The following is a 26,639-nucleotide window of genomic DNA, read 5'->3' as shown; positions in this document are numbered from 1 at the left end:
AAGCCCCTGGAAGGTGTGGCTATGGTGGGGCCAAGGCCAGGGGTGAGGGTCAGTGGGGCCAAATGGCCACTGTGGCCTTTGCCCTCTCCTACAGGCCCTGGGAACCACCAAGGATGTTGGGCAAAGGTGGGGAGATTCTTAGTATCCTTTCAAATATTCATTTCTCCCATTCGCTCTTCTTCTAATCCTCTAATACCGTGTTTCCCCAAAAGTGAGACCGGGTCTTATATTAAGGTTTGCTCCAAAAGACGCATTAGGGCTTATGTTCAGGGGACGTCATCCTGAAAAATCATGCTAGGGCTTATTTTCTGGTAGGTGTTATTTTCGGGGAAACATGGTATATATCTTACCCTCCCTTCTGAATTTTTTATAATGTCCTTTTTCTTTTTTTCTTTTTTCTTTTAAACTCTAGCCTTCATTCTGGGTAAATTCTTCTTACCTGTATTCCAGTTCCCCAATTTTCTTTTCAGTTACTTTTGCTCTGATATTAAGCCAGTCCATTGAGTTTTAAATGGTGGTTATCATATGTTTTCATTTGTAAACGTTCACTTATCTCTGTTTTCACATCTACTGTATCATTTTTGTAAGCTCCAGCTCCCTGCAGACATTAAACTTGTCTTCTTTTTTTCATTTTTCAACATAGTAAGTTTCAATGTTTTTCAGTCTGTGTCTAATAACTCCAGTACCTGAGGTCCTTGCAATTCTTTCTGGTGTCTCGTTTCTGCTGGTTCTTGCCCATGGTGTCTTACCCCCTTGCATGCCTGGTGATCTTTGGCTGTGTGCTAATCATTGTACTTGAATTATCTGTAGGAAAAATTTGATGCCTCGGGTGAAGGTGCCCTCCCAGTTGGTTCTCTTCTGCCAGGCACCTGCGCCCAACCTTGATTTGAGGCTCCCTCGAAGAGCAAGGTGGCTTGAACTCAGGCTGGAAAGCCACATTTAATTCTCACTGTGGGGGCGGAACCCTTGGGGATCCCTGCTTTCTGTGGGGAGGGTGTCCTGGTAGACACTCATCCTCACTTAGTGGAGGCCCCGAGCTTTCATGTCTGTCTTCCAGCTCCTCGGAACAAAAGTTCACATCTGACCCCGGGGACAGCAGCTTTTGTGTTCATTTGTTCTCAAGACCATGTTTTCCTTTGGTTTTAGCCTGATCCGTCCTTGCCAGCTCCGTGGCCCATTGATGCTGTAATAAGATGGCTTAGCGTTATGGTTGTTTCGGTGAGCAGGTCGGCCTGAGGACCTCCGCCCACCACGACTGTGGAGAGGCAGGCCAGTATGGGCCACCTCCTCCTTGGGGCACTCTCGCCCTTAGGGCTCCCCGCTCTCCTGCCTGCTCTGCTGTCATCGCCCACTTCCCAACCAGGACTCCTGGGGGTCCTCCCAGCTTAGGAGACCCTGACAGTGGCCTTCGTCCCCCGTCAGCAGGAGACAGCACATGTGTTTCCTGTCCAGGGTCCCTGCTGACCTATGACAGCAGCTCAGAGTCTACTCTGGGAAAAGCCCCAGACACCCGTGCTCCACCTGCCCAACTGGAACCAGCAGGAAGTGTGGGCTGAGACCACTGGCCATTGGGGAGGAGTGTTCTGGGTCCTCCCAACCTCTAGATGCCAGGGTACCCAGGGCTGCCATCTACACCCACCCCATCCATGCTGTGGCATCAGAACCTGACCCTCTGGCTCCCAGGGACGGGTGAACCCAGGGTGCCGTGGGCTCTGGTGCATGAGCAGAGGTCCTGACAGCACACAGTGACTAGCTGCCCACAGGCCGGGCCAAGGCACCCTGGAGGAAGCTGGGGACCTCAAAGCTGATGGCTGTGGAGGATTGGGTGGGTCTGGGTCACTCAAGAAGAAATAAATGGACAGTCTGAGGATCAGGAAAACAGATGCCTTGCAAGAGACCTGGTCTAAGAATGGCATTCTCAGGTTTTCAGGCTTCTGGACCTGTGTTTTCTGGATGCAGTGACCAGGTGTGGCCCTCAGGGAGATGGCCCAGTGGTGACACAGGTGCTTTTGGTCTCAGGTGGAAGGGGTCAAGGTCAAGGCCAAGTTGGCTGCAGGAGCTGGCCGAGGGGGTGGAAGGACCTGTGGGTGTTGCTGCCTGGACACCAGGGCCTCCCAGCATGGTCCAGGGCAGGAAGGTGGGGAGGCGGGGCCGGGACCTGTCCGGGAGGGCTGCAGAGGGGCCCCAGCACTGGGCTAATCTTAACCCTGTCTGTGGGCATGTCCAAGGCCCCCTGTGATGACCAGGCCTCCAGGACCACTTGGCGGCCTTGGGGAGGCTCTTGTGTGGAAACAGGTCAAGTTTTCTGGCTTGAACTCTCTCGCCCTGAGCTTGGGGCGGCCAACAGTCCCTGGCCCCTTGGGTCCGATGGGAGGAGCCAGGGCCAGAAAGGTAGCAAGGTGGGTGCAGGAGAGTCCCCTCTCTGTGCAGGCTTTAATTACAGCAGGACCCACCCTCCTGAGCCAGGGCACGCTCACCTGTCAGCACAGCAGGCAGGAGCAGCCTGGGCCGGGAAGCACCTGGCCCTGCGGATCAAGGGCAGGAAGCAGGGCTGGCGGGGCTGGTGGGAGGGTCCCAGGGCACAGGCACTGCACCCCCACCCCCACACTGGAGCACAGTGGCCCCTGCATGGCCTTCCTGGGTGGGAAGGGGTGTCTGCTGTATGGGCAGCTCAGAGTGGGAAGCAGGTGGCAAGAGGGCGAGAGGCACAGCTAGTGCCCTGGGGGTGGGGGTGGGGGTGCCCTTGTCCTGGGCAGAACCACCAAGTCTGAGCCCCAAACACTGGGGTCTGATTCTGCTGGGTCTGTGACTGGCTCTTCCTCCCAGTTTTCTTGACCTGAAGCATGTCTGTGTTCTCGGAAATTGCTGATTGGGCGGCCAAAGGCAAAAGTAGCAGGAGGGAGAGTCACAGTCTCCTCCCCAACCCAGGTCAACACTCCTGACTTGGGGGAGGGCAAGGAGGGTGAGTGACAGCTTTCGCCACCCCCATGGGGGATCCTGAGCCCAGGGACAGCAGCCCCGTGGTGGGGCTGAGGGAGGCCCCCCACATCCACCCACACCCGCCCCAGGCGTTTGCCCTGCTGAGGCCAGCAGGTGAGTCACAGGAGCCTGGGGCTGCAGGAAAACTACGTTTCAACCAGTGCAGGTGACTCTGAGCCTGTCCCCTCAGAGCCCGGGGCGTGCCAAGTGCTGCACGATGGCTTAGTGGCTCCAGAGCTCTCCCCCTGCTCCAGAACTGTCCTGGCAGGAAGGTGACCCCCCTCCATTAGCCTGGCCTCTAGGCCAAGGCTGGGCTCTGAGGGCACAGAGACCCTGTGGCAGTCTGTGGCTGGGCGCCATGCAGGAAGCAGCCTCAAGCCACAGCACAATGGCCCTTTGTCCTGCCTGCCCCGCCCAGGGAGGCCTCAGCCCCAGCCAGGCCAGCTCTGCCACCAGCCCGACTGTGTCCCCAAATGTGGGGGTGGCTTTTGTCACCCCTCCCAGGTCAGGACTCCCGATCTCTGGTCTCTGGAGAACCCATTTTGCTTGCTGCGTCCCCCCTCCTGCTGCCATGGAAATGTCCACACCCACCAGGTGGGCCGGCCCTGAATCTTTGTCTGGTGGCCACTGGCCTCTCCAGCGCTCCTGGCAGTGAGTACAGCTGCCACCCTGCAGATAGCGATGACGTGGACCTGGTGTGCCATGTGGGGTGGCCCATGCTGACCATTCAGGGCTTGGGCACTCACCATGGCTCCTGTTGGAAGAGGCCAGAGGCTCCAGGCTGCCCCAATGCCCCTTGTCCACACACATCCTTGAAGGGCAGGAGAGTGCTGCCTCCAGGGAGATCTGTGCTGGCAAGTGTCCCAGGCCGCCCCTCCAGTGCCTCTGTGCTGGGATCCCACAGCTGCTTAGTTAGGAGTGATGGTGCCCCGCTCAGGGCCTCGAGGCTGGCCATCAGCAGAGCTGAGGCACCTGGGGGTCCGTGGGGCCCAGCTGGGGCTGGCTGCAGCCACCTGTGATGTCTCTAAGGGGAAAGGATGTCCCAACTGACTGTGTGCTGGAAACCGTGTGCTGCCCATCCTGCCAGGCCCGTCCTGGCCATCTCAGCCCACAAAGTGGCAGACGTGTCTCAGGTTCCACAGCTGACTTTGGGTTATTTGGGGACTTGGACAAAACAGGGCAAGGAGAAGTGTGAACAGGGCAAGGAGAACTGCACGTCAGGGAGCAGTGGTCAGGCAGACCCGACCGACCCTGCCACCAAAGCTCAGCTGCTTCTTGGCCTCTCCACTCCTGGGCTAAGAGCACGCCTCTGTGGCCAGCTGTGGCCAGCATGGGTGGCCGCTGACAAGGACAGCAAGTCTGTGGAATAAGTGCCCCGAGCAGGTGGGGAGCACTTGGTGAGGGGCCTTTCGCATCAGCTGCCTGGTAGAGCCCCTTGGTAAACCTCCCGCAGAAAACTGCCTGGCCTTGTACCTCCGAGTCACACAGACAGACTGCTCCTGGGTCGTATCTGGCAGTCAGGACAGGCCAGGTGCTGCTGTGGTGACAAGAAAGACAAAGGAAGCCCTGCTTGGTCCCAACACTCAGCGGGGACCTACTTCAGGTACATCCTCTTCCACGGGCAAGGGTGGAGGGCCACACTGCTCTTCCTGTGACTGCTCCCTTCCATCCCCACCATGTCCCAGCACTCGGGACTTGGTGGACACTGACCATGGCTCCCTCCAGCCACCCGGGAGCCTCTGAAGTATGGCAGTGCCATACCTGTCAGCCCCTCCCCAATATTTCTGTGCTGAGCCAGGGGGTCCTGACAAGTGGCAGTGCCAGGCTGCCCCATGGCTGAGTGTTCGGAGGTCAGCTGTGAGCAGCCCCTCCCACTCCCAGACAACTGCAAGTGCCTGCAGGTTTAGGGTTAGTGAGCGATGCCTCAGTTTCCCCAAAACACAGGTGCCCACCAGCTGGAGTGTCCTGACCCCACCCCACACAAACACAGTCACCCTGAGTGGGCATTGGGGCGGGCAAGTGTCTTGCCAATTCTGAGGAGGGGTATGCCTTCCACAACCCTAGGGCCTGGATGTCAGAGGGTTAGAGGTCACTGATGTGCCCAGGGCTGGCTTCCAGATGCCCAGCTGGGACTGGGGACCAGCTCCCTGCTGCTCTCTGCTCTGGGGTGGGGGTTAGAGCCTGACCGGCTATGGCCCCAGCACAACCCTGTGGGGCATGAGGCTAGGATGAGCTTGGCTGAGGAGGGCACTAGCTCGGGGATGTCCAGGGGGCAGTGACTCAGAAGCCCACTCTGAAGGGGCAAAGGGAGGTTTCAGGTTCCCCCACCGTGACTCCAGGGGTCTGGGCCCATGGGGTGCCTGCCCTGCTCTGGGGCCCCCTGTGCCGTGGGTACTGAGGACACCGGGAGGCAGCCTCCTGGAGTTGTGCAGCCCTAGGAGCCTTCATGATTCTCTTCCCCCTCTGGCCAGGTCTGTTCCTGGAGGGCAGGCTTTGGGTCTGAAGACTGGGCCCTGGAGAGAAAGATGAGGCCGTACAAAGCCCTGCTCCAAGGGCCAGTGAGCGGAGAGCTGGCAGCGGGGATGGGCCCCTTGTCATTAAGAGTTTCCAGCTCTGCTGCAGGAGCTCAGAGTTCGGAGCTGGGAGCTCGTTATAGAAATAGTTGGGCCTCTGGGACCTCTCTGCTGGTTGGGTTAATTACTGGGCTGCCTGTTGTTTCATTATGGGCCCTTCCGCAGGGACGGACCTGAAGTCAGAAGGGTCACTTCCCCAAACTGTCCCTTCCCGCCCTGCAGCCACAGGCTCCAGGTCCTTCCAAACCCCAACAGGAAACTTTGAACCCCTAGTCCAGGGGTCTCAAAATGGGGCATTTTAGGGGCTGCCGCAGCCGTAGCCACCAGGCCAGTCCCCACCAGGCCAGTCCCCACCCAGTAGCTGGTTCCTTCCCAGTAGCGGTGTTCCCCCCCTACTCTGCCACGGCCCCCCACCTCCCACGTATGGGTCCATGCGAGATAGGCCAACTGGGGTCCCATGGGAGTAGTGTTCCAAGGGTCCAGGCAGAGCAGAACCCCCACTGCTGCTACAGCTGGGGGCTGGGGCCTGCGGCCTGCGTGAGGGGCAGGCACAGCTTCTGCCCCTTGTCTAGGAGGCTACAGGCCCAAGGGGCAGGGGCCTTTGTCGAGCTGCCCCTGGGCAAGCAGAGCGTACAGGCTGTGACCCAACGCTGCCCCCTTCCCATCCAGGGGATTGAACAGGAGTGGGCGCCCTGCCCCCAGGCTGGCTTGCAAGCCCCATGGCAGAAGCTCTCTGGCCTGGTTTTTGTTCAACCTGGGCTGCCGGCAGGCGAGGCGGGGCAGGAATGTGTGCGGGGCCTGCTGCCTGCCCGCCCTGCTGCGTCATGTAACTGCCTCCCTCCGGCCTATGGGAGCCCGGGGGACACACCTGTCGGTGGCCAGGAGCGGAGATTGGTCGGGCGTGAGCAAGCACCTGCATGGGGCGGGGTGAGGCTCTACATGTAAGGCGAGCCCGGGGCCGCCGTCTCTCCCCTGCCCTGCCCTGCCCTTCGCTGGCTGCCGCAGAAGGGCAGGCCGCCGCCTCCATTGTTCCCAGCCACTCTCCAAACTTGCCAGAGACCAGGCGAGCTGCCACCTGCAAGTGTGGAATTCAGCTTGTCCTGTGCGCGGAGCCTCAGCAGTGGGAGGCAGGGAGCTGGTCGTCCCCAGAGGGTGGCAGCCCCCTGGTCCTGTTTCTACGAGGCCGGACCGCGGTTGGGGCAGGTTGGGCCGAAGCCAGACCTGGGTCCTGGGCTGTGGACCATGGGCTGACAGGTATTTGGGGCAACTGGTGTCAAAGCTTCCCCAGTGCCTGCTGTGCTGAGGCCTGGTGGGTCCTGGGCGCAGGGACGCTGCTGGTCACGCTGGGCTGGGGGCAGGGAGAGGCCTCCCGCCCCCTCCTCCAGGTGCCGAACCTGTTGGGGCAGGTAAGAGGCGGCGGGGAGCCTGCGGAGGCCGCTCTGCAGGAGAGCCTCCGGGTGGACCCGGAGAGGACGGATGACCAGGCAATGTACCCGGCTCAGGGTCAGTACTCAGGGAAGTGTGGTCCTTCTTCTCTGAGGAGAAGGTGGGCCCTCAGGCCTGGCCGTTGGTTGTCGGGTGTGGAGCCATCTTGGGCCGGGCTGTTCAGGGTCCATAGGCCGCGTGTGCCGGGCCAGGCAGGCGTGGGCACCGGGTGATGGGGGTCTCACCCCACCCAGAGGGCAGCTGGGGTCCATGACCATAAGGTTCCCACCTTCCGCCTGGACAGAGGAACTTCTGGAAAGCTCCTTTCCAAATCAGCCACTGTGTGTGGGCTCCGAATGTCCCTTGTTCTCTCAGAGCTGGGTGGGGGGACTCGGGGCACTCTGTTCTGGTGCTGGGCTTCTGGGGCTTGCCCATGGGGAGGGCTTGGTTTTGGGGTGGCCACACTGGGTGGGTCGGAGCGCGGGCAGAGCCGGTCTGGCCCTGACTGTGGCTGCTTCTTGCAAAGCCGGAACCAACTTGGAGAAGGAGCGGGCTGGCCCCTGGCCGACACGATTACTCAGGCCAGGACCAAAGTCTGTTCTAAAGATTCTTGACTTAAATGCAAAATGGCACTGCTGCCACCTAAACAGCTCGTTCTGGTAAAGTCTGCCGTGCAGCCCCTAGAGCCGCTTTCACAGCCCAAATCACTGGCTTTCTTAGGACGGTTATAGTTTAGGGGAGGATGACATCACAGGGGCATAAGGCTGATCTTCTTTGAGGCATGATATAGAATTCATTGTTCTTGAACAAAACTTTTAAGTATGCGATGTTTTAATTAATCCAGTGGGAGCATTTTAGCCCTTTTTAGGCTGAGTATTGGGGAAAATAGGTTGGTTTTGTTTTGTTTTGTTTTGCTTTTTTCTAGTGACCCAGATGAAGTGCTTACAAGTTAGAGCAATTGGCAGGACATTGAATTAGGCAAAATATGTTTTGCATTTATGAAAATGCAAAGCAACTGTAAATATGGACACAGGCTGTGGTCCATTTCAGACATTTTGGTCATTTGCAAATATCTTATTTGCAAAGTCAGTTTATAGGAATGCTTTTGGTGAATTTAAGAGAAGGCAAGGAGCCACCCGCTCCTGAGGGCCCGATCTGTTCTCTGGTGTGGGGAGCATGGGGTGCGCCCCCAGGAGGCCCGAGAAGCGATGTGCTGTGTGGGGGAAATGGCGGCGTGCTGGCGGAGCTGAACACCACCGGGCGTGAAGACCTCTCCCGCACAGGGGTTGGGTTTCAGCGCTTTGTTCTCTGTGGGCCTCACCATTGATTAAGGCCCGTTGGGCAGGTTAACCAGTGAGTGAGTGTTTCACGCTGGGATCGGGTTCCCGACCTGCCGGTGGTGCCCTCCTGGTGGGGTGTTTGCTACGCCTGGTCGCTGTGGCGATGATTAACCATGCCGACAGCCGGTACCACGACAGGCCGCGGACACAGGCCACGTTCATTTTCACTTTTCATTTCAGCTGCTCAGAGTCTCGCCTGGCACAACGGGCTGGGCCCTTGACCCATCCGCTGAGCTGTACTGAGGCCCAGGCCAGGCATCGGCCTTTCCTTTTGGGCTCACAGGTTCTGAGTTCTGGAAGAGAGTGGGGTTCTGTCCTGGAACTTAGGAGGGAACATTCTGTTGCCTGCCCGCCCAGGCCTCTCTGTCTGTCTGTCTGTCTGTCTCTCTGTCGGGCACCTCTCTGCCTTCTAGGTGAGGACTCCTAGGTGCCCACTAGCTGATGAGCTTGTGGGCAGCCAAAAGTGGGGGTGCCCATCCATTTGGCTTGTAGCCAGGTCGGCTGTGGGCCTGTGGGGTCTCTTGGGCCCTTGACGCGCCTGGATTAAGGCTGGCCCTGAGCAGCCAAGGGCACAGGGGACAGCAGGCTCCAGCTCTGGAGGCTGGCCTGTGCTCCGTGGGCTGCTACAAGGGAGGGACGCTGGGCACCCACTCACATCCCTTCTTTCAGCCCCATTGCCTTTCCCCTGTGGCCTGGCAGCTGGAAGTGGAGCTGAAATTTAACTCAGCTCTGAAAGTGAAGCCTAGAGGTTTCACTTAGCTCAAGAAAAAGGGCATTGCGTTCCTGCAGCACACTGATTTTACGGGGCCGGGGTGGGAATGGGGGCCCAGGGCAGGAGGCTGCACTTCCCACCTGTCTCCCAACACTGGGCCTACGTTAGGGTCAGGTCTTCTGGGAAATGTCTGCCGTTCCTGAGGACGGAGCTGGAGAACCAGGTAGACCTGGCTGAGTCTGGGGGTGGAGTGGACACAGCCTCTGTTGTGGTCAGCCTGGCAGCCTGGGGGGAATCAGTACAGATCCCCCCTCCCCCCCGCAGCCTCTGTGGGTGGAAGGTGCCGGAAAACTTGAGCTGCTCTGGCTGGCTCTCTAGGCTCAGATGCCACCTGTGCAGGGGACAGACAAGGGACAGGAGGGAGAACAGGACCCCTCAGTCTCCCCAGGGCAGGGTGCCAGAGTCTCTCATCTCCATGCAGGGACCCCAGGTGTGGGGCCCCACTTCCTCGACCCCCGCACTCTGAATACCCTTGTCCTGGGGGTGCTTCCAAAGACTGGCTTGTCCCTTGCAGGCACTTGGGGACTGTCATCCTCCTTTCTAAGTGTAGGGGCTGCTGACCCATCTGCTCTGGGCTTGGACACCAGACCAGTGGGCACACAAGCCACAGTGACCACCAGGCACAGGCTGGGCAGGGCTACCCCTCTCACCCCTCCTGCAGGCCCAGCACCACCTCACCCTTGGACCTCGTGGCCAGCGGTGGCCAGAACCCCAGGGCCCCGGAGCAGAGGGGCAGGCAGACAGCCCCATCTGTGACACAGCTGGTGAGGCAGCACAGCGAGTGGTGGGGGGCCCTGGGCCCTCGGGACACCTGCCCTGCTCGGTGGGGAGGGGCAGGGAGCCCCCAGGTGCCATCCTGCCTCCGGAGCCACGGCCTGCTCCGTCCTCATCCCAATACCCTTCCTCATCCTTGATGAGGGCAGGAGGGGCTAGGCTGCATAGCTGTTGGGGCCGTTTCAAGGGGTAGAGCCCCACGTCCAGCCACAGCAGCTCCACGGGCCTCAGATACACGGTCACGGGGACCCCTGAGGTCCATGCCTTTCCCTGGCACTACCCAGAGGGAGGGTCCTGTCCTGACACTGACCCATGGGGCTGCCATCTTCCTGTGGGCAGGACACCCTGGCCCCCCCATCAGGTACCCACCCCATGCACAGTGCTGGTGGCCCCACTGGGCAGGGACGTCACCCTGTGGTCTGGGCCACCAGGGACTTCTGGGTACTGTAGCCTAGCCTTCTCTAGGCTGAGCCTCCACAGATGGGACCTTCCTGGTGCTGTGGCCTCAGGCACTTGGGGCCCTCTCTTGCGCCCCTGCCCCTCCCAGCCTCCTCCTCACCGCAGTGTCCTAAGAGAGCGTGTGTCTGCCTCAGGCTGCTGAGTGCCCCCACATCGAGTCCCTTCTTGACCCCAGCCCGGGCGGCCCCCAGACCCACTTCGGGGCGGCCATCGCCATCTTACTGGGCAGCATTGGATGGTGTCTGGTCTCTAATACTGCCTGGTAATGATGACGGCGGGGCCCTGCACGCAGCAATGGGGCCGCCCCCACCCAGCCTGAGCCCCAGACCCCTCTCTCCCCATGCAGGCCCCACGCATGTCCCCACCCTGTCCTACCTGGTGGCTTCTGGGTGGGGCTATGGGGCAGAAAGTTAACCTTTGGGCAGGCCCCTCCTCCAGCCCCCCAGAATGAAAGGCTTTCTGCAGCTGCACTGAGCGCCCCCCCCCTCAAGACAGTGATCCAGGATTGGGACACTCAGGTATCCATCCCCACCCACGGGGCCTGAACAGGTACTGCATCACACCTGGTCGTGTGGGCGGGGCAGAGCCACAGCAAAGGCTCTGAGTGGGTGTTCAGTTTGGCCTGGACCTGGCAGTGGGCCTGGGGGTGGTAGGCGAGGTCCAGGCCCCATGTCTTCACTCTAGACAAAGCAGGAGGAGTGTGCAGGCCTCCCACCTCGGGTCCTCCTGCCCAAGGGCAGGCACCACATGTCCCTCCCGCATCCTCGGGCCGAGGTGCACCTGGGCCTCTGTGGGCATCTTACCGGACAGTGCTGGATTTCTCGGCTCGACTCTAACACTGTCTGGTAACGATGTTCAAAGGTGACCCACCGCTCGCTGCCAGGAAGCGGCCCGAGGTCTCACCATCCAGAGTCCCAGACTCCAGAGCGGGGCTGGCTGTGGGGTGGGCAGACGGCCTGTCTCAGCCCAGCCCACCAAGGGTGGTCTTGGCCTGCCTGTGGCACCCCCCCCCATCTTCCTGCTACACTGGGGACACAGGACAGGGTCTCCATGCTCTATTTCCGCCAGCTCCATCCCGGCTGGGCTCTCCCAGTGACCTGACCCCCAGGAGAGACCATTAGGGCCAGGACACTGGGACTGGAGCAGGGCCATCCTGAACGTCAGCCTCGTCCTGGGGGCCTAGAGCGTGCCCCCAGCACACCGCCAGCCTGCCCACCCCCGAGGACTTTCCCCAGAATTGGACAGCAGGCCACACGGGGAAATGCACTTTATGCCTCGTACACAGCTGACAGCAGGCTGCTCCACCTTCCCTTCTCAGCCCTTCCCGTCCAGCACGCAGGGGCAGGTGTCCACTGTGATCGGCCTAAGGCACCCCAGCCACACTCACCGTTGGGAGCTGGCCTTGCCCTGAGCAGCCCCAATCAAGTGGGGTCCGCAGTGGGCATGGGCCTCTCCCACACCAGGGCTCTTACTCTGAAAGGGGGGTGCGCTCCCTCTGTCCATGGGGGACACAGGAAGGACACAGGTGTGTCCAGGTGCCCCTGCCCGGACCTGCAGTGGACGTTCCGTGCTGTTTCCCTGACAAGGACAGTCTCCCCCCTCCAAGCCCGCACCATGTCACAGGCGAGAACGGGAACATTGTCTGAAATTCCAAGGCCAGGATGGCCCTTGGTTTTATGTTTTTGACCTGAAGCCAGGACTCCAGCTCCCAGACCTGCCGGGCCAACATGCACAGGGGTGGCCTTCTGGGCCCTGGGAGCCCCACCCTGCATGCACAGGGCCCCAGGGTCTCTGGGGGAGGAGGGTCTGCTTCTGGCCCCACTGTTACTTATTAACTGAGCACTGAGTCAGGGTCAAGTGCAAGGTAACCAGATGCCCAGCTGCACCCACAAACACATGTGCCTTGGACCTGCATGCTGGGATCGGGTCTGGGGCAAGGTGGGTCCTGAGAGGTTCCAGTCAGACACCAGGCCACGGTGCCCCTGGCCTCTGCAGACTCAGGAGGGCCCAGAGGTCTTGCCGCCCAGCTGAACCCCCCCCATCCCTCGGAGCGCGGCAGGACAGGTGGTGGGAGAAGCTGCCCCTGGGCCCTCCTGGAAGGGCCACCAGACTCGAGGCCGCCTGTACTGCAGCCTGCGATGGGCGTCTTACCAGACACGGTTAGACCTGGGTCCTTCTGTCTAATACTGTCTGGTAATGCCGTTCATCCACGGCCTGGTCGCCGCCGGAGGGGCCCCTCGCCGGACAGCAGGTGGGGGACAGCACATAGGGACCAGCAGTGGCCCTGAGCCAGGTGCTGCATGCCTTGAGTCCTCCCAGGGCTCAGGCCACACTGGGACTTTCCCAGCCCCCAAGACCCTGACTGGGGGAGCCCTTTGACCTCGTGGTGGGTTCTCTCTCGCAGCCATAATGGATTGTTGGCGTAATAAAGGTGCGAGGCTCAAAGCAGCTGGCTTCTGTTTACCTCAAGTGCACAGGTGGTGGGGCTGTCAGGGCACAGCCCACCCCCACAGCAGCCCCAAGAGCCCCACACTGAGGGTCTGCCAACAGATGGTGCAGCCACAATGCTGCTGGCACTGCCACTGGGCCAGAAGAGATGGGGGTGCAGTCAGTCCCACCCCGAGCCCTCTCCAGTGAGGTGACCTCGTCCTTCACCCCCCACCTGTACCAGGGAGGGGGTCCTCAGGAAGACAGATAGAAGCAGGCCCAGACCCTCAAGCCCCCACCCCAGGATGGGGAAGAGTACCCATGGCCAGGAGTGCCCCCAGAGAGCCCCAGGCTGTCCCCTCCCCACCCTCAGCCTAGAGGAAAGAGCTCAGGGGAGGGAGGGGTGAGATGGGCAGGGGTGCAGCCACCTCTCCTTCCCTCTACGGGTCTCAGCTCAGGGGCCCCATTGGGTCTTGGGTAGTCAGGAAAGGGGCATTGTGCAGGTGCCATGAAGCCCCCTCACCCTTCACCCCACCCCATACTTTGGCCTGCCACCCACCAGCTCTATTCTGCTCTCTTCAGGACAGGCTCACTGCCAGGTCCTCTGTCTAAAGCTGTCCCCAGAACCAAACTTCTGGCGCTGACCCCACCCCCAGCCTCACGGCTGCCCCCTAAAGCCCCTCCCTTCCCCTGAGAGTTCTGAGCAGGTCCCAGGGTCCTGATCCACAGCTTTGCAAAGGACCCACTAAGGTCAGAGCCTCAGATTCTGCACAAGCACGAGTTCTCTGCGGCTGGAATTGGGCTGCAGGGGTGTCCCCCACCTTCCCTCACTCGTCTCTCCCTCCCTCCCTGAGTCTTTCCTAAACACACTGCACAGCAGTTGTAGAGCAGGAGGAAGGCAGGGGGAGGGGCAGGGCACCCTAGGAAGGCCTGTCTGAGCAGGTGACCAAGGGGGGACCATGCAGATACCTGTAGGAGCCAAGCTGAGAGGCCCAGAGGCCAGAGGTCACCTGGGACCAGCAAGGGGTGTTTCCTGGTCCAGCGTCCAGGAGGCTTGGCCTGGCCCTAGCAAAGGTGCCAGCTCCCCATGGGGCCAGAGCCTGACCTGCCTGGGAGATCACTGCTGCAGGAGGGGTGCTGGGCCTTTCCCAGCTCAGAGGGGGGCTCCTGCTCCCACACACGGCCAGGAGGCCCCCAGCTGCCCTGTGGACGTGGACGCCCAGCCCACATGCGCAGTGAAAGGCTGTGGCTGGGCGGCACTGTGCCGTCCAGTTTTTCGGGTTATGAGGCAGTTTTCAAGTTTGAGCTCGATGTCACTGCACGCAGGGGGCCGCCTCCCCAAAACCTGAGAGGAGCCAGCAGGGGTGGGGGAGGGTGCCCCAGGAAGGTCTCTCTGAGCAGGTGACTCAGGGGGGACCATGCAGACATTTGGTGCTAGGCTGGCACTGGAGCCTGGGAGCCTCCAAGGGGTCTGGGCCCCAAGAAGTAATGTAGGAGGGGGCACGGGCTCCCAAGGGAGGCCAGCCACTGCATTCCGAGGGTTGGTGCTCAGGCCAAGGGGACAAGGAGTGGCCTGCAGGTGACCAGGAGCCACAATGACCCCCGCTGTTGCCCCCCAGAAGCCCCAGGCTGGAGGGCCACCAGCTCCCAAGGTCAGGATGCCCCAACCACTCAGTCAAGGGCTTGGCCATTGCTCTCCACCCCTCTTCCCCCTCCAGGCTGACCTATGGCTACCACAGGGCAGAGCAGGTTTCAGACCACAGCCCAGCAGGACTGACCCCTGACGGCCCCTAGCAGTAGGTACAGGCAGGCATGGAGCTTGGGGGTGCAGCTGCCTCTGTGTGGGATCAGGGAGGCCTCCATGTAGTGGGGGTGCCACTTGGGACCCTCAAAAGTGAGGAGGGCTTTAAGAGGGGTATGCATCCTCCAGTGCCACCAAGCAAACGCCCCAGACTGGGTGGCCTGGAACAGCAGAAATGCATGCTCACAGCTCAGGAGGCAGTCAGAAACGGAGCTGGGATGAGGGCACTCCCTCCAGAGGCTCTGGGGGAGGGTCCTTCCTGCTTGTCTCAGCCTCAGGAGCTATAGGTGTCCCTGGGCTGGTGGCCGCATCCCTCCCACCTCTGCCCCCTCTTCACGTGACTTCTCCCATGTATCTGCTCTTGTCCCTCTGCCTCCCTTTTATGAGGACACTGGTCACTGGACTTAGAGCCCCCAGATAATCCAGGAGGAGCCCGTCTTGAGATCCTTAATCACATCTGCAAAGACCCTCTTCCCAAGTGAGGTCACACGTGCAGGTTCCAGGGCTTAGGGTGTGGGCACACGTTTTGGGGTCCCCATTCAGCCCTACAAGAAGCAAGTAAAGGCACTCAAAATGGACACCCTTGTGATCCACAGAGGCTCTGGAGGGGCCTCAGGAAGCAGAGGTACAACCCTGGGTGTGAATACCCCCACCCTTGGGGGAGCCCCACTGACTGTTTTGTGGGGACCCCACATGCTGGGGCTATGGTGAGGGAGCTGAAAGGTAGCACTGAAGCACAGTGAACACAGAGAACGTCATGGGCTTGGGTCTGGGTCTGGGCATGGATTTGGGACTCTTGAGAGGTTCAGAGATAATCCTGGAGAGAATGGAGGGCCCAGCTGGCCCCACCTGGTCCTAGTCCCTCCCCACCCACCTGCTCGCCTCTGGGCCACTAGGTCCCAGGTTGCTGGGAAGCGGTTGCTGGGAGACGGTTGCCAGGTCACCACTGTTGTTTCCCCATGCCAGCTTGTAGGGCAGGAGAGGGGCAGGTGGGCCAACAGTGGGGGTCCTAGCTGGGCATGAGGGTGCTCCTATTGTCCTGTGCCCCTGCCCGGCCACCAGGGACCCTGCGGGTCAGCTCAGGACACTGCCCAGGAGCAGAAAGGAGCCGAGGGAGAGGAGGGCAGGGGGAGGACCCATGTCCCCAGGACCACGGCAGGAGGGGCACAAACCCTCATGCCTGGTGGCAGAGAAGGGTGTGCCCCCTGGGGGTGGCAGCCCCCCCAGGGCGAGCTCCTTTGCCCAGGACCAAGTCTGTCTCCCAGATCCGATCCCTGGAAGGGCGGCCTCTTGACACGTGTGGGGACCTACGTCCCTACAGACAGCTCTATCCTGGCCAGGAGGCTCCAGTCCGTCAGACAATGTCAGCACCTCCATGGTATCCCAGGATGCTAAACGTGTATTTTGGGGGACGGTGTGTGGCAGAACACTGATGACTTCTCGTTGTCTTGGACATTTCCTTCAGGTTCACGAGGGCCTTTCATGCATCACACCTGGGTCCTGATTCCTGCCGGTCGCTTTACCTGACCAGGTAAAAAGTTTATTATTTCAAAGTTTATTATGGAGTTCAGTTTTTCACTTAAAGCCCTCCCTGCGCTGTCTGGACACGCTGTCCGGGGACGTCCACCATGGCTGGCCAGCACACTCGTGCCTTGGGTCCTCCTCCTGCCCCCACCTGCCCTTGGAATGATCTTCAGAGGCTCTAAAAAGTGCTCACCGGGAAAAGGGAGCAGGGACCCTGGCTGCCACCCAGTGCCCCATCCCACCCTTAAGCTCCTGCCGCCATGGGACACTGCCCTCCCCACAGGGCCTTTGTGTTTTTTTCTTAATCTTTGTTAATTTGAATGACAAGATAACTCATGGCCTTATTCTTTGTGAAAGTAATAAGTACACAGTTCAAAAAGCTGCAGAGAGGCACGAGGCTTATAATGAAAAGCAGCGTCCCCGTGCATGTGGCCACCTCCCTACGGCCCACACTCCGTGACAGAGGTTGCCCACGGACCACAGTGGGCTAGCACAGCACCGCAGAGAACGCCCACGCCCAGCCGGCCTCAGGGACCCAGGCCTGGTTCTGCATTTGCTTGTTTTTCTGCCGGTGGCTGTGTGTCCTCTCCCGCTGTGTGCCTAAACTGCTACGCCCACCTCACAGGTGAGGTACGGGACAACAGACATTAGGAGTCCCCGAGGGTCCCCTCCACTGTTCCAGAAGCGGGTCCTCTGGATGCCACGTTAACTCCACCTCCCTCCTGTTCCCAGCTTTGTGTTCTCTTTTCTGGGCCGTTTCCTGGCCTTGAACTGCTGACCTGTGTGTTGCATTTCTAATTTCCAAGAGCTCTGAGCAGGGCGCCTAGCCTCCCAGGGGTGAGGCGTGTCCTACCCCCACCCCAGTGTGCTCTGGGCGTGTTTCCTTTGGCTTCTGTGCCACCCCGATGTCCCCCCTCCTCTGCATGTGTGACTGTCTGTGTGTACATCTGTGTATCTGTGTCTCTGAGTATCTGTGTCGACCTCTCGCTCACACCTGGGGGGCCTCCCTCCGATGCCTGCTGACAGTGCTGTGGGAAGGTATTGAATGTCAGCGTCTTGGGGGGACCCCTATCCTCAGCAGGACTCCTTGGACCTGCTGTCGGGTGCTGGGAACCATGTACAAAGGGGCTGGGGTCTCCCAGACATGTGGACAGTGGCGTGTGCACACACAGGCCTTCGGGGGGTCCAGCCCAAATACTCAGCCTCTTCCAAGGAGCCCTCCCTTTCTGGCTGGGATGGGGCTGGAGGGGGCGGGGCTGGAGGAAACGGGGCTCAGCCTGCGAGCTGGCTCCTGGATCTTCCTCTTCTGTCCTGACGTCAGCTGAATGAGACTAAGGCCTTGCTCTCTGGTCAACATTCTCTGTCGATCAGCTGGTTGGTTCGCAGTGACTGTCCCCTTTGGAGAATGACACCTCCTCCGTCCTGCCAGCTCCCCATGTGCTTCCCTCTCCACTGCTTGTGTTTTCAATCCTTTGATCCTCGCCTCCTAAGCAGCCCCAAATGTGGAAGGACCCTTGAGGGGAAGGCTAAAACTCCCCCAAAATGCTCCTGAGTTGGCCACAGGGGAACAGGGACTCAAACAAGGCAGCCACCTGGGGCAGAGCAGGGCAGCCACGAGGACCTGCGGTCCCTCAGACACTGGGCCCCTCCTGACCTGAGGGCCTCACGGTGGCCCTCCTTACAGCTGGCACTTCGGCCACAGAGCACAGCGACGCCAGACAGACAGTCCCTACAGGGGCGGCCTCGCCTGGGACAGGCAGGATGCAGAGACGGCCCTGCCTCCACCCAGGAGGGGCACTAGGCCCTACAGTCACCAGGGAGACAGGAGCCTGCCGCCAGTGGAAACCCTTATCCAAGACCGCAGGAGGCGCCCCTTCCCTGGCAGAGTGGGCCTGACTGTGCGCCGGGTCCCAGGGCTAGGACCACGGACTGTCCGAAGGTCCCGCAGAGGGGTAGGGGCGGTGTCTGACGCCCCCAAGCCTGGGGGCCAAAGCCACACCCACTTCACCCACCATCGGGGACTGCCTACTCGAACCCAGGTCAGCACCAAGAGAGGCAAGCGGTCAAGGATGGCAGGGTTCCAGCGGACCCGCCCGCGGGTGCCAGGTGAATACAGCAGGGGGATGTATTCTACCCTCTAGGCTAGGGCTTCCCCGAGGACAAGCACCCCATCCCAGGAAAGGTGTTCACGGGGGGTGGGGTGGGCACACACAGCCAACCCTGGGAGGGGGCCACATGGGCAAAGAACTGGGGTGTGAAAAGGCACTGGGAGGGGACACTGCCACTGTCCTCAGTCTGGCTGGCACCCTGCCTGCCCCAGCACCCAGCCTGGCCTGACATGGGTCACCCATGATGTCATTATGGACATTGTGACCCCCACCCTCCTGGGCACATGCCTGCACCATATCTGCCCCCAGCGCCAGCCTTACATTCTGCCCCCTCCCCTGCACAGAGCCCTGACCCTGCCCACTCCAAGGCTGGTGCTGGATGCTGGCAACTGTCCCCGGTCTCCTAGGAGGCGTGACAGGCCCAGGCCCCCTGGTCAGGCCTGAGCCTGGGATGAGATGTACCGAGAGGGCTGAGGGAACTGCTTGGGGGCTGCTAGAAATGGGTGGGACACGGTCAACTAGTCTGGGGCCCCCTGGGACTGGGCTCTGGCCAGATTCTGAGTGGGTGCTGCCCCAGCCACCCCCTCAGACCCCACCCCATTCACAGGCTTGGCCCATGAGAGATCGATGGGGAGCAGCCAAGCAGAGGGGTTCCTGCATCAGCTAAGCCAGCTGGACCAAGATGCAGGTGGGCTCCAGCAGGCGCTGGGAGGGGCGGGAAAGCCTCTGGCCAGGCCACAGCCTCTGACCACCCACCTGTCCGCAGACCTCCTGGATGATGAGGCTGTGGCTGCCAGGCCCCAGGCCACCCTCCTGGAGAGGCACCTGCTGGGTGGGGAGAAGCAGGCGCCCAGCACGGGGGGCGGCCCCTTCTTCTACATCGGAGGCACCAATGGCGCCTCAATGTGAGTGGGGCCCGAGGCCAGGCCCAGCCCCTCCACCCCCAGGGCCTAACCCAGCCTTGGCTCTGCTATCTGGGGCTGTCTGTCCCCTCCCGGGCATGCACACCCCTTCCCAGAGTCACAGACGCCCCTGCCCCACAGAGTCAGCTCCTACTGCAAGAGCAAGGGCTGGCAGCGTATCCAGGACGGCCAGCGGGAGGACTACACGCTCAAGTGGTGTGAGGTCAAGTGCCGGGACAGCTACTGCAGCTTCCGTGAAGGTAGCAGGAGGGCCAGGGGCTCCGGCCTCTCGGGGAAGCCATGGTGGCCGGGTGGCAGGCGCCCTGCAGGGGTCGCCCAATGCTGCCCAGGGCCTTGTCGTGCCAGGCAACCAGCTGCTGTACCAGCTTCCCAACAACAAACTCCTCACCACCAAGATCGGGCTGCTCAGCGCCCTGCGGGAGTACTCGCGCGTCACCAACAAGATCCACAAGGTGGCGCTGTGCGCCCAGGCCAAGTAAGCCCGGCCTGCCCACCCACCACACACCCATCCACCCATTAAAGCAACAGCACCACTACACCGGCCAGCCAGCCCACCCCACTAACCCACCGTCCCCCTCCCCTCGGCGGTACACCCACACATCAGACAGGTCAGTCATTCACTGGCCCTGACCGCCCTCCATGGAAACTGTCCACCCACCCATCTTCCCATGGACCCATTCAAGCACTCACAATCTGTCTCCACCCCAAACACCTGTCACCCATTCCAATCACCTACCCCCACAGCCCACGCAGCATCCTTACACACACCCACCCCAGAGCCATCCACTGGTGCCCCTCATCTAGTCATTCATGGCCCAGCACACCCGATACCTTCCACCCCCCTTCCTGTTCCCACAGATCCTTCCACATACAGTGTCCATCTGTGACCCTCCACTCACCCAGCAATGCCTAGGCCACTTGGCATGTCCATCTGTCCATGTGTCCACTCATTTGTCCAACCATTTACACATCTGCCCACCCACCCAACCAACTGTCCACCCCCACCAGGCTGGCAGCTCACCCCCGCCTGGTCACCCAGGACACCATCTTTACATCTGTGCATCCAGGCACCCACCTCCTCCCCACATGTTTCTATCAGCAGCTCTCCCCTCCTCCCCTCCAGGCGACTGTGTATCCACCTGCCCATCCATCCAAAATCCATGTATCCAACCACCCACCTATCACCTCAAAGCCGCCACCCACTCCCCACCTCTCCAGACCCCCACCCATCCACTCTCCACACACTACTGAGTGGACACTCAGGCCAGGCCGTGTCCCTCTGGGGTACAGATCTGGAAAGGATGTGACACCTGTCCTCCAGGAGCTCACATGGACCAGCCCAGAACGCCTGGGGCCACAGAGGTAGATGCCCTTAGCCCCGCTGGGAGGGGCCATTCTGCCCTAAATTGAAGGATGGCCTGATGGGAGATGAGAAGGGGTTAAAGGGAATCCCAGGCCAGGGGAAGAGGTTTGGACTAGCCCTGGGCTGGGTGTTCAGGGATCAGTGCTGACTACTCAGAGCGAGCGAGCACTGCCCTCACCTGGGGACACAGCTCTGAAATGACCGCTCACAAATGTCTACGACCTGCAGGTGGGGAAGAAGGGGGACAGTGGGGGAGGGGCCAGGCTGTGGGGAGGCAGCCTGCAGTGTGCAGAGAAGCCAGGTGTACAAGGAGCCAGAAAAGGCTGCTCTGGCAAGGGGAGAGCTGAAGGGCGGGGGTGTAGAGGAAACCGGGGCCCTTCGAGCCCAACTCGGCGTCCCAGCGGCCACTCTCCCTCCAACCCCCCACCCCCCAGGTCAGGCCCCTAGAGCAGCGGCCAAGCTTGGCAGGGAGGGAGACAGCCCTCCCTGTGTCCTCCCCACCCCCCTGCTCCCCCAGGATCCTCAAAATGGAAGAATTTTTCCCAGAGACCTACCGTCTGGACATCAGGGATGAGAGAGAGGCTTTCTTCAACCTCTTTGATGGTGAGAGGCCGCTGGAGGCCAGACCTGGTCTGGGTAGACGGCTTCTGGGTTGGGGCGTGATTAGGGCAGGGCCAGGACGAGGTGAGGGTGTGGTCAGGAAGGGGAAAGGTGGAGCCAGGTGGGCGAAGTCAGGGCGGGGGTTATGACTGGGCCTTAATACAGGCTGGAGACTGGTAGGCGCGGAGCCATGGCTGGGTGGGCCGTTGGGGCCGTAGCTTGGCGTGGTCCTGGCCGAGAGCGGTTCGAGCTGAGGGGTGTGTTTGGGGCTGGGGGCGTGGTCATGGTTGGTGGGCGTGATCATGACGTGGGGGCGGGGCCGGGAGCGGTGGGGCTCAGTGGCCTCAGGTGGCGTTCTCTGCAGAGACCCAGATGTGGATCTGCAAGCCCTCCGCCTCCAACCAGGGCAAAGGCATTTTTCTGCTCAGGAACCAGGAGGAAGTCGCCGCCCTCCAGATCAAGACCCAGAGCGTCGAGGACGACCCCATCTACCGCAAGATGCCTTTCCGGGCGCCTCAGGCGCGGGTTGTGCAGAGGTGTTGGGCGTGGACACCACGAAGGGCGTCGGTGGGGGTGGGGCTGATCTTGGGCCCCGCTGGTGGTGCCTGTGAAGGCTCGTGGGGATCTGGGGCCCACAGAGGACCCCTTGGCCTAGGAAGGCTGCTGTGCCCCAGCTGGGTCCCTGTTTGGCTAGCAGAGGGGAAGGCGTCACATCCAGTCAGGGTCACAGATGACATGGTTCCCCCAGACAGAGGCTCCTGGACATCGGGGTGGGCAGGGAAGGCTTGGTCAGTTTGTCCCCCAGCCTGGGCCCTGGCCCTCTGTCCTACAGGAAGCTCACCCTTGGCAGGTCTCCCTACCGCCAGTCTCTCCCCTGTCTCCTGCCCAGGCAGCCACAGCCTTCAGGTCTGCAGCCAGAGCTGACTGTCCCTCTGTTGATCCCTCTGCCTCTGGATGGGGTCCATACCTAAGTCTCACCTGAGGGGCACAGTCAGGCCTCAGAAACGTCCCTTTGAAACTCCCCACCTGCCTGTGTGGACCCCACCATGTCACAGCTGCTGTCTGCTGCCCCTCTCCCCCTCCACCGCTGGCCCTTAGCTGTTCCAAGCTGCTGCCTGCAGCCTCTGAGTCTGTAGTCCTATAGCTCCCTTCACCTAGGATGACCCCTCCCTGCCTCTCCAGTGCTACTCACCCTTTAAGGCCCAATGTCAGCCCTCCTCCTCCAGGCAGTCCTCCCTGCCCAGGGCCCAGGTGGCTTCCACCCTCCCACCCCCTAGAAAGAGCTGCAGCCTGAGGCTCCCAGACACCACAGTGGGCTGAGATCTAGTGCTTCTCTCACCTGTTCAGGCTCAGAAATGTCTCCCTACCAATGGACACTGCACTCAGCCAGGGGAGGGAACCCACAGGTCACACCTGAGGCAGGTGGCGGGAGTGCTGAGGAACTGGCCCTGATGAGGGCAAAGGGACACAGGCCAGGCTGGCCACGTGCTCAGCCCTCCCGTGGCCCCCAGGTACATCCAGAACCCTCTGCTGCTGGACGGGAAGAAGTTTGACGTGCGCTCCTACCTGCTCATTGCCTGTGCCATGCCCTACATGGTCTTCTTTGGCCATGGCTATGTTCGTCTCACCCTCAGCCTTTATGATCCCCATTCCACAGACCTCAGCGGCCACCTGACCAACCAGGTGAGGCCCCTTCTTACCACCTTGGGACAAGATCACTGCTCAGGAACACAGAGAGTCCAGCTGTAGACATGACTCAGGCTCAGAGGTGGTCTAGGCCCCACGATGGCCTGGGCCTGCAGACAGCATTACCTCTGACCTTCAGCCATGCAGGGCATCCTGGTGAAATGATGGGGAGCCCTGCACCCCGTTCCCTCTAGGTGTGGATGAGGTGGAGGGAGGGGTAGGAGCCTGGGCCAGAGGTCTCCATGGGAGGTTCTTCATGGGAAGAGTGTAGGCAGAGCCCTCTGTGAGGATTGGCTGAGAAGGACTTGGTGGGAGAAGGTATTGTGGCCGGGGGGCGGGGGGGGGTCTCAACAGCAGGGTCACTGCAGGGTGTCCTAGGGGCGGAGCTTCTGGGGCCTCTGGGGCGATGGTCTCTAGGTGCCACTCTGCCCCCCAGTTCATGCAGAAGAAGAACCCCCTCTACGCGCTGCTGAAGGATGACACAGTGTGGAGCATGGACCACCTCAATCACTACGTCAACGACAAGTTCAGCAAAGCCAAGGGCCTCCCCCGAGACTGGGTCTTCACTACCTTCACGGTCTGTGTGCTCCTCACCCATCCCCGCCTGGGGGGAGGGGCCAAGGGTCAAGACCCCTTAGGGTATATAGGAGGCGGGCAGTGTTTCTGGCTGTACTGGGCTGGGCACAAGGTACATCCCCGGCCACATCCAAGTACTAGGGGTGGGAAGGACCATCTGTACTAAAGAGTGTGTCTCTGGGCGTGAAACTGGGTGGGGGAAACTGGCCACTGGGAGCTGTCTCCATCTCTCTTTCTTAGATCATTCACATGACATAAAATTCACCATTTTAAAGTGTATAGTTCAGTGGGTTTTAGTATATTCATAAAGTTGTGCAACTATCACCACTATCTAATTCCAGAACAGTTTCATCTTCCCTGAAAGAAACCCAGTGCTCATTAGTCATCACTCCCTGTTCCCTTCCCCCACTGGAATCACACAACATGTGGCCTTTCCTGGCTTCTTTCACTTAGTGTAATGTTTTCATGATTCATCTAGGTTGTAGCATGTGTTGGTACTTCATTTCTTTTTACAGCTGAATGCTATTCCATTGTATGGATATGCCAACAGTTGATGGACATTTGGGTTGTTTCCACTTTTTGTCTATTATGAATAATTCTGCTGTGAGTGTCCAAGTTTTTGCATAAACGTATATTTTAAATTCTCTTGGGTATATACCTAGCACTAGAATTGCAGGGTCATATGCCAGACTGTTTTCCACAGTATTTCATATTCCCACCAGCAATGCGTGAGGATGCCAGTTTTTCCATATCTTTGCCAACAATTTTTCTCTTTCTTTTTTTCAATAGTCATCAAGTGGGTGTGAAGTGGTATTTCATTGTGGGCTTGATTTACATTTCCCTAATGATAATGATATTGAGTATCTTTTCTTGCGTTTGTTTTTCGGCTATCTGTATATGTTCTTTAGAAAAATTTCTATTCAAATACCTTGTCAATTCTTCCTTATTAGCATAAAAAAGCTCTCATATTTCTGGGTGCTAAACCCTTATCAGATATGTGATCTGCAAATACTTTCTCCTGTGAGTTCTTTTTTCACTTTCTTGATACTGTCCTTTTTCGAACAAAACTTTTAAGTTTTGATGAAGTTCAACTTATCTTCTCTTTGGTTATTCTTGCTTTTGGAAAGACTTATACCAATGTTTTCTTCTAAAAGTTTTATAGTTTAGCTCTTACATTTAGGTCATAGACCCACTTTGAGTTAATTTTTGTATAGGGTGTGAGGTAAGGGTCCAACTTCATTCTTTTGCATGTGGACATCCCATGTCCTGGCACCATTTGCCAAAGAGACCGTTCTTGGCACATTGTTGAAAATCAACTGACCAGGTATGTGTGCATTTATTTCTGCAATCTCAATTCTGTTCCACTGGTGTGTTTGTCTACCCTTGAACCAGCATCACACTGTTTTGACGCTGTAGCTTCATTTTACTCATGTGTTGTATGACGTTGACATTGATTTTCACGTATTGAACCACTCTTGCATTTCTGGGATAAATCCCATCAGACATGGTGTATTAGCCTTTAAATATGCTTCTGGATTTGGTTTGGTACTTCATTGAGTTTTTGGGTTTTTTTTGTCTACACTCTTAATATTGGTCTATAGAATTCTTTTCTTGTGTTTGTCTGGTTTTGGACATGTTCCCTCCTCTTCTATTTTTAAAGAGTTTGTGAAAATTTAGTGTTAATTCTTTAAATATTTGGAAGAAGTCACCTGTGGGACCACTTGTCCTGGGTTTTTCTACTGAGAAGGATGATGATGATGATGATGATGATTATTATCTTGTACTTGTTGTTCTAGGTTATTCAGATTTTCTACTTCTTCTTGACTCAGGGTTATTAGTTTGTCTTTCTAGGAATGTGTCCAGTTCTTCTAAGTTACCTAATTTGTTTAAAATACTATTGTTCTATGAATAATTATCATCCTTGTTATAATCATTTTCATTTCTATGTAAGGTCTTTCTTTATTGATTTTAGTAATTTGAGCCTTTCTTTTTTCTTGGTCAATCTAGCTAAAAGTTTGTCAGTTTTGTTGACCTTTTCAATAACCACCTTTTGGTTTCATTGATTTTTTTCTATTGTTTTCTATTTTCTATTCCGTATATAGCCACTCTATAGTCTTTATTCTTTCCTTCTATCTGCTTGCTTTGGGTTTAGTTTTCTCTTCTTTCTCTGGTTTTTATAAGGTTAAAGATTAGGTTATTGACTGGAGATCTTGAGTCAATAAAAAGCAGGAGCTCAATGTAGGCATTTACAGCCATAAGTTTCCCTCTGAGCTCGGCTTTCACTGCATGCCAGAAGAGTTTGTATTCTGTTTTCATTTTTGTGTGTTGCTTAAGAATGTGTTGTATAATTTCCACATATTTGTGCATTTTCCAATTTTCCTTCTCTTATTAATGTCTATTTCATTCCATCGTGATCAGACAACATACTTTGTATGATTTCAATCCTTTGAAAATTATTGAAACTTGTTTTATGCCCTAACAAATTTCTATCCTGGAGGATGTTCCATGTGCACTTGAGAAGAAAGTGTGTTCTGCTCTTGGGTGGAGTATTCTGTAGATGTCTGTTAGGTCTTGTGGTTTATAGTGTTGTTCGAGTCTTCTATTGACTTGTTGATCTTCTGTTTAGATGTTCTATCCATCATTGAAAGTGGAGTACTGATGTCTTCAACTGTTATTGTTGAATTATTGATTTCTCCCTTCAATTCTGTCAGTGTGTGCTTTATTTTGAAGCTCTTCATTAGGGGCATATATGTTTATCATTATTACATCTTCTTGATTTATCATTATAAAATGTCCTTCTTTTTCTTAATGTCCTAAATTTTTGTTTTAAAATCTATTTTCTCTGATACTACTATAGTCATTCCAGCTTTCCTTTGGTTACTGTTTTCATGATGTATCTTTTTCCATCATTTTACTTTCAACCTATGTCTTTGAATCTGAAGTCTCACAGATAGCATATCAAGGGGTTTTTGTGCATTCTGCCTATCTCTATCTTTTAACTGGAAAGTTTGATTTACATTTAATATATTTACTGATAAGGTAGAATTTACATCTGCTATTTTGCTATTTGTTTTCTATATATCATATCGTTTTTGTTTCTCAGTTTCTCCATTAACACCTCCCTTTGTGTTACATAGACGTTTTGTAGTGTATCATCGCTAATGTCATTTCTTTTACTATATACTTTTGAGTTATTTTCTTATTGCCCTGGGGATCACTATTAACATCTTAATTTATAACTATTTAGTTTGGATTAATAACAAATTAATTTCAATAGTACAAAAATGTTTCCTATATAGCTCTGTCCCT

General features: G+C 57.8%; 1 protein-coding gene across 1 annotated transcript in view; it reads left to right on the top strand.

Annotated features, from left to right (window-relative positions):
• Positions 1 to 26,639, top strand: part of TTLL10 (tubulin tyrosine ligase like 10) — a gene marked incomplete at its 5' end in the record, with an annotated part of 46,568 nt that overhangs the window by 15,494 nt on the left and 4,435 nt on the right. The window contains 11 exons of the mRNA XM_074334339.1: positions 16,016 to 16,081; positions 17,759 to 18,180; positions 18,790 to 18,870; positions 18,949 to 19,087; positions 19,226 to 19,344; positions 19,451 to 19,580; positions 20,396 to 20,467; positions 20,986 to 21,071; positions 21,433 to 21,604; positions 22,580 to 22,751; positions 23,191 to 23,331. Coding sequence (XP_074190440.1) covers positions 16,016 to 16,081; positions 17,759 to 18,180; positions 18,790 to 18,870; positions 18,949 to 19,087; positions 19,226 to 19,344; positions 19,451 to 19,580; positions 20,396 to 20,467; positions 20,986 to 21,071; positions 21,433 to 21,604; positions 22,580 to 22,751; positions 23,191 to 23,331 — 1,600 coding nt within the window. The remainder of the gene's footprint in view (positions 1 to 16,015; positions 16,082 to 17,758; positions 18,181 to 18,789; positions 18,871 to 18,948; positions 19,088 to 19,225; positions 19,345 to 19,450; positions 19,581 to 20,395; positions 20,468 to 20,985; positions 21,072 to 21,432; positions 21,605 to 22,579; positions 22,752 to 23,190; positions 23,332 to 26,639) is intronic.

The sequence above is a fragment of the Rhinolophus sinicus genome, linkage group LG06 (assembly GCF_036562045.2).
Source record: "Rhinolophus sinicus isolate RSC01 linkage group LG06, ASM3656204v1, whole genome shotgun sequence".
Lineage (NCBI taxonomy): Eukaryota > Metazoa > Chordata > Mammalia > Chiroptera > Rhinolophidae > Rhinolophus > Rhinolophus sinicus.
This window is presented reverse-complemented; position numbering and strand designations above follow the sequence as displayed.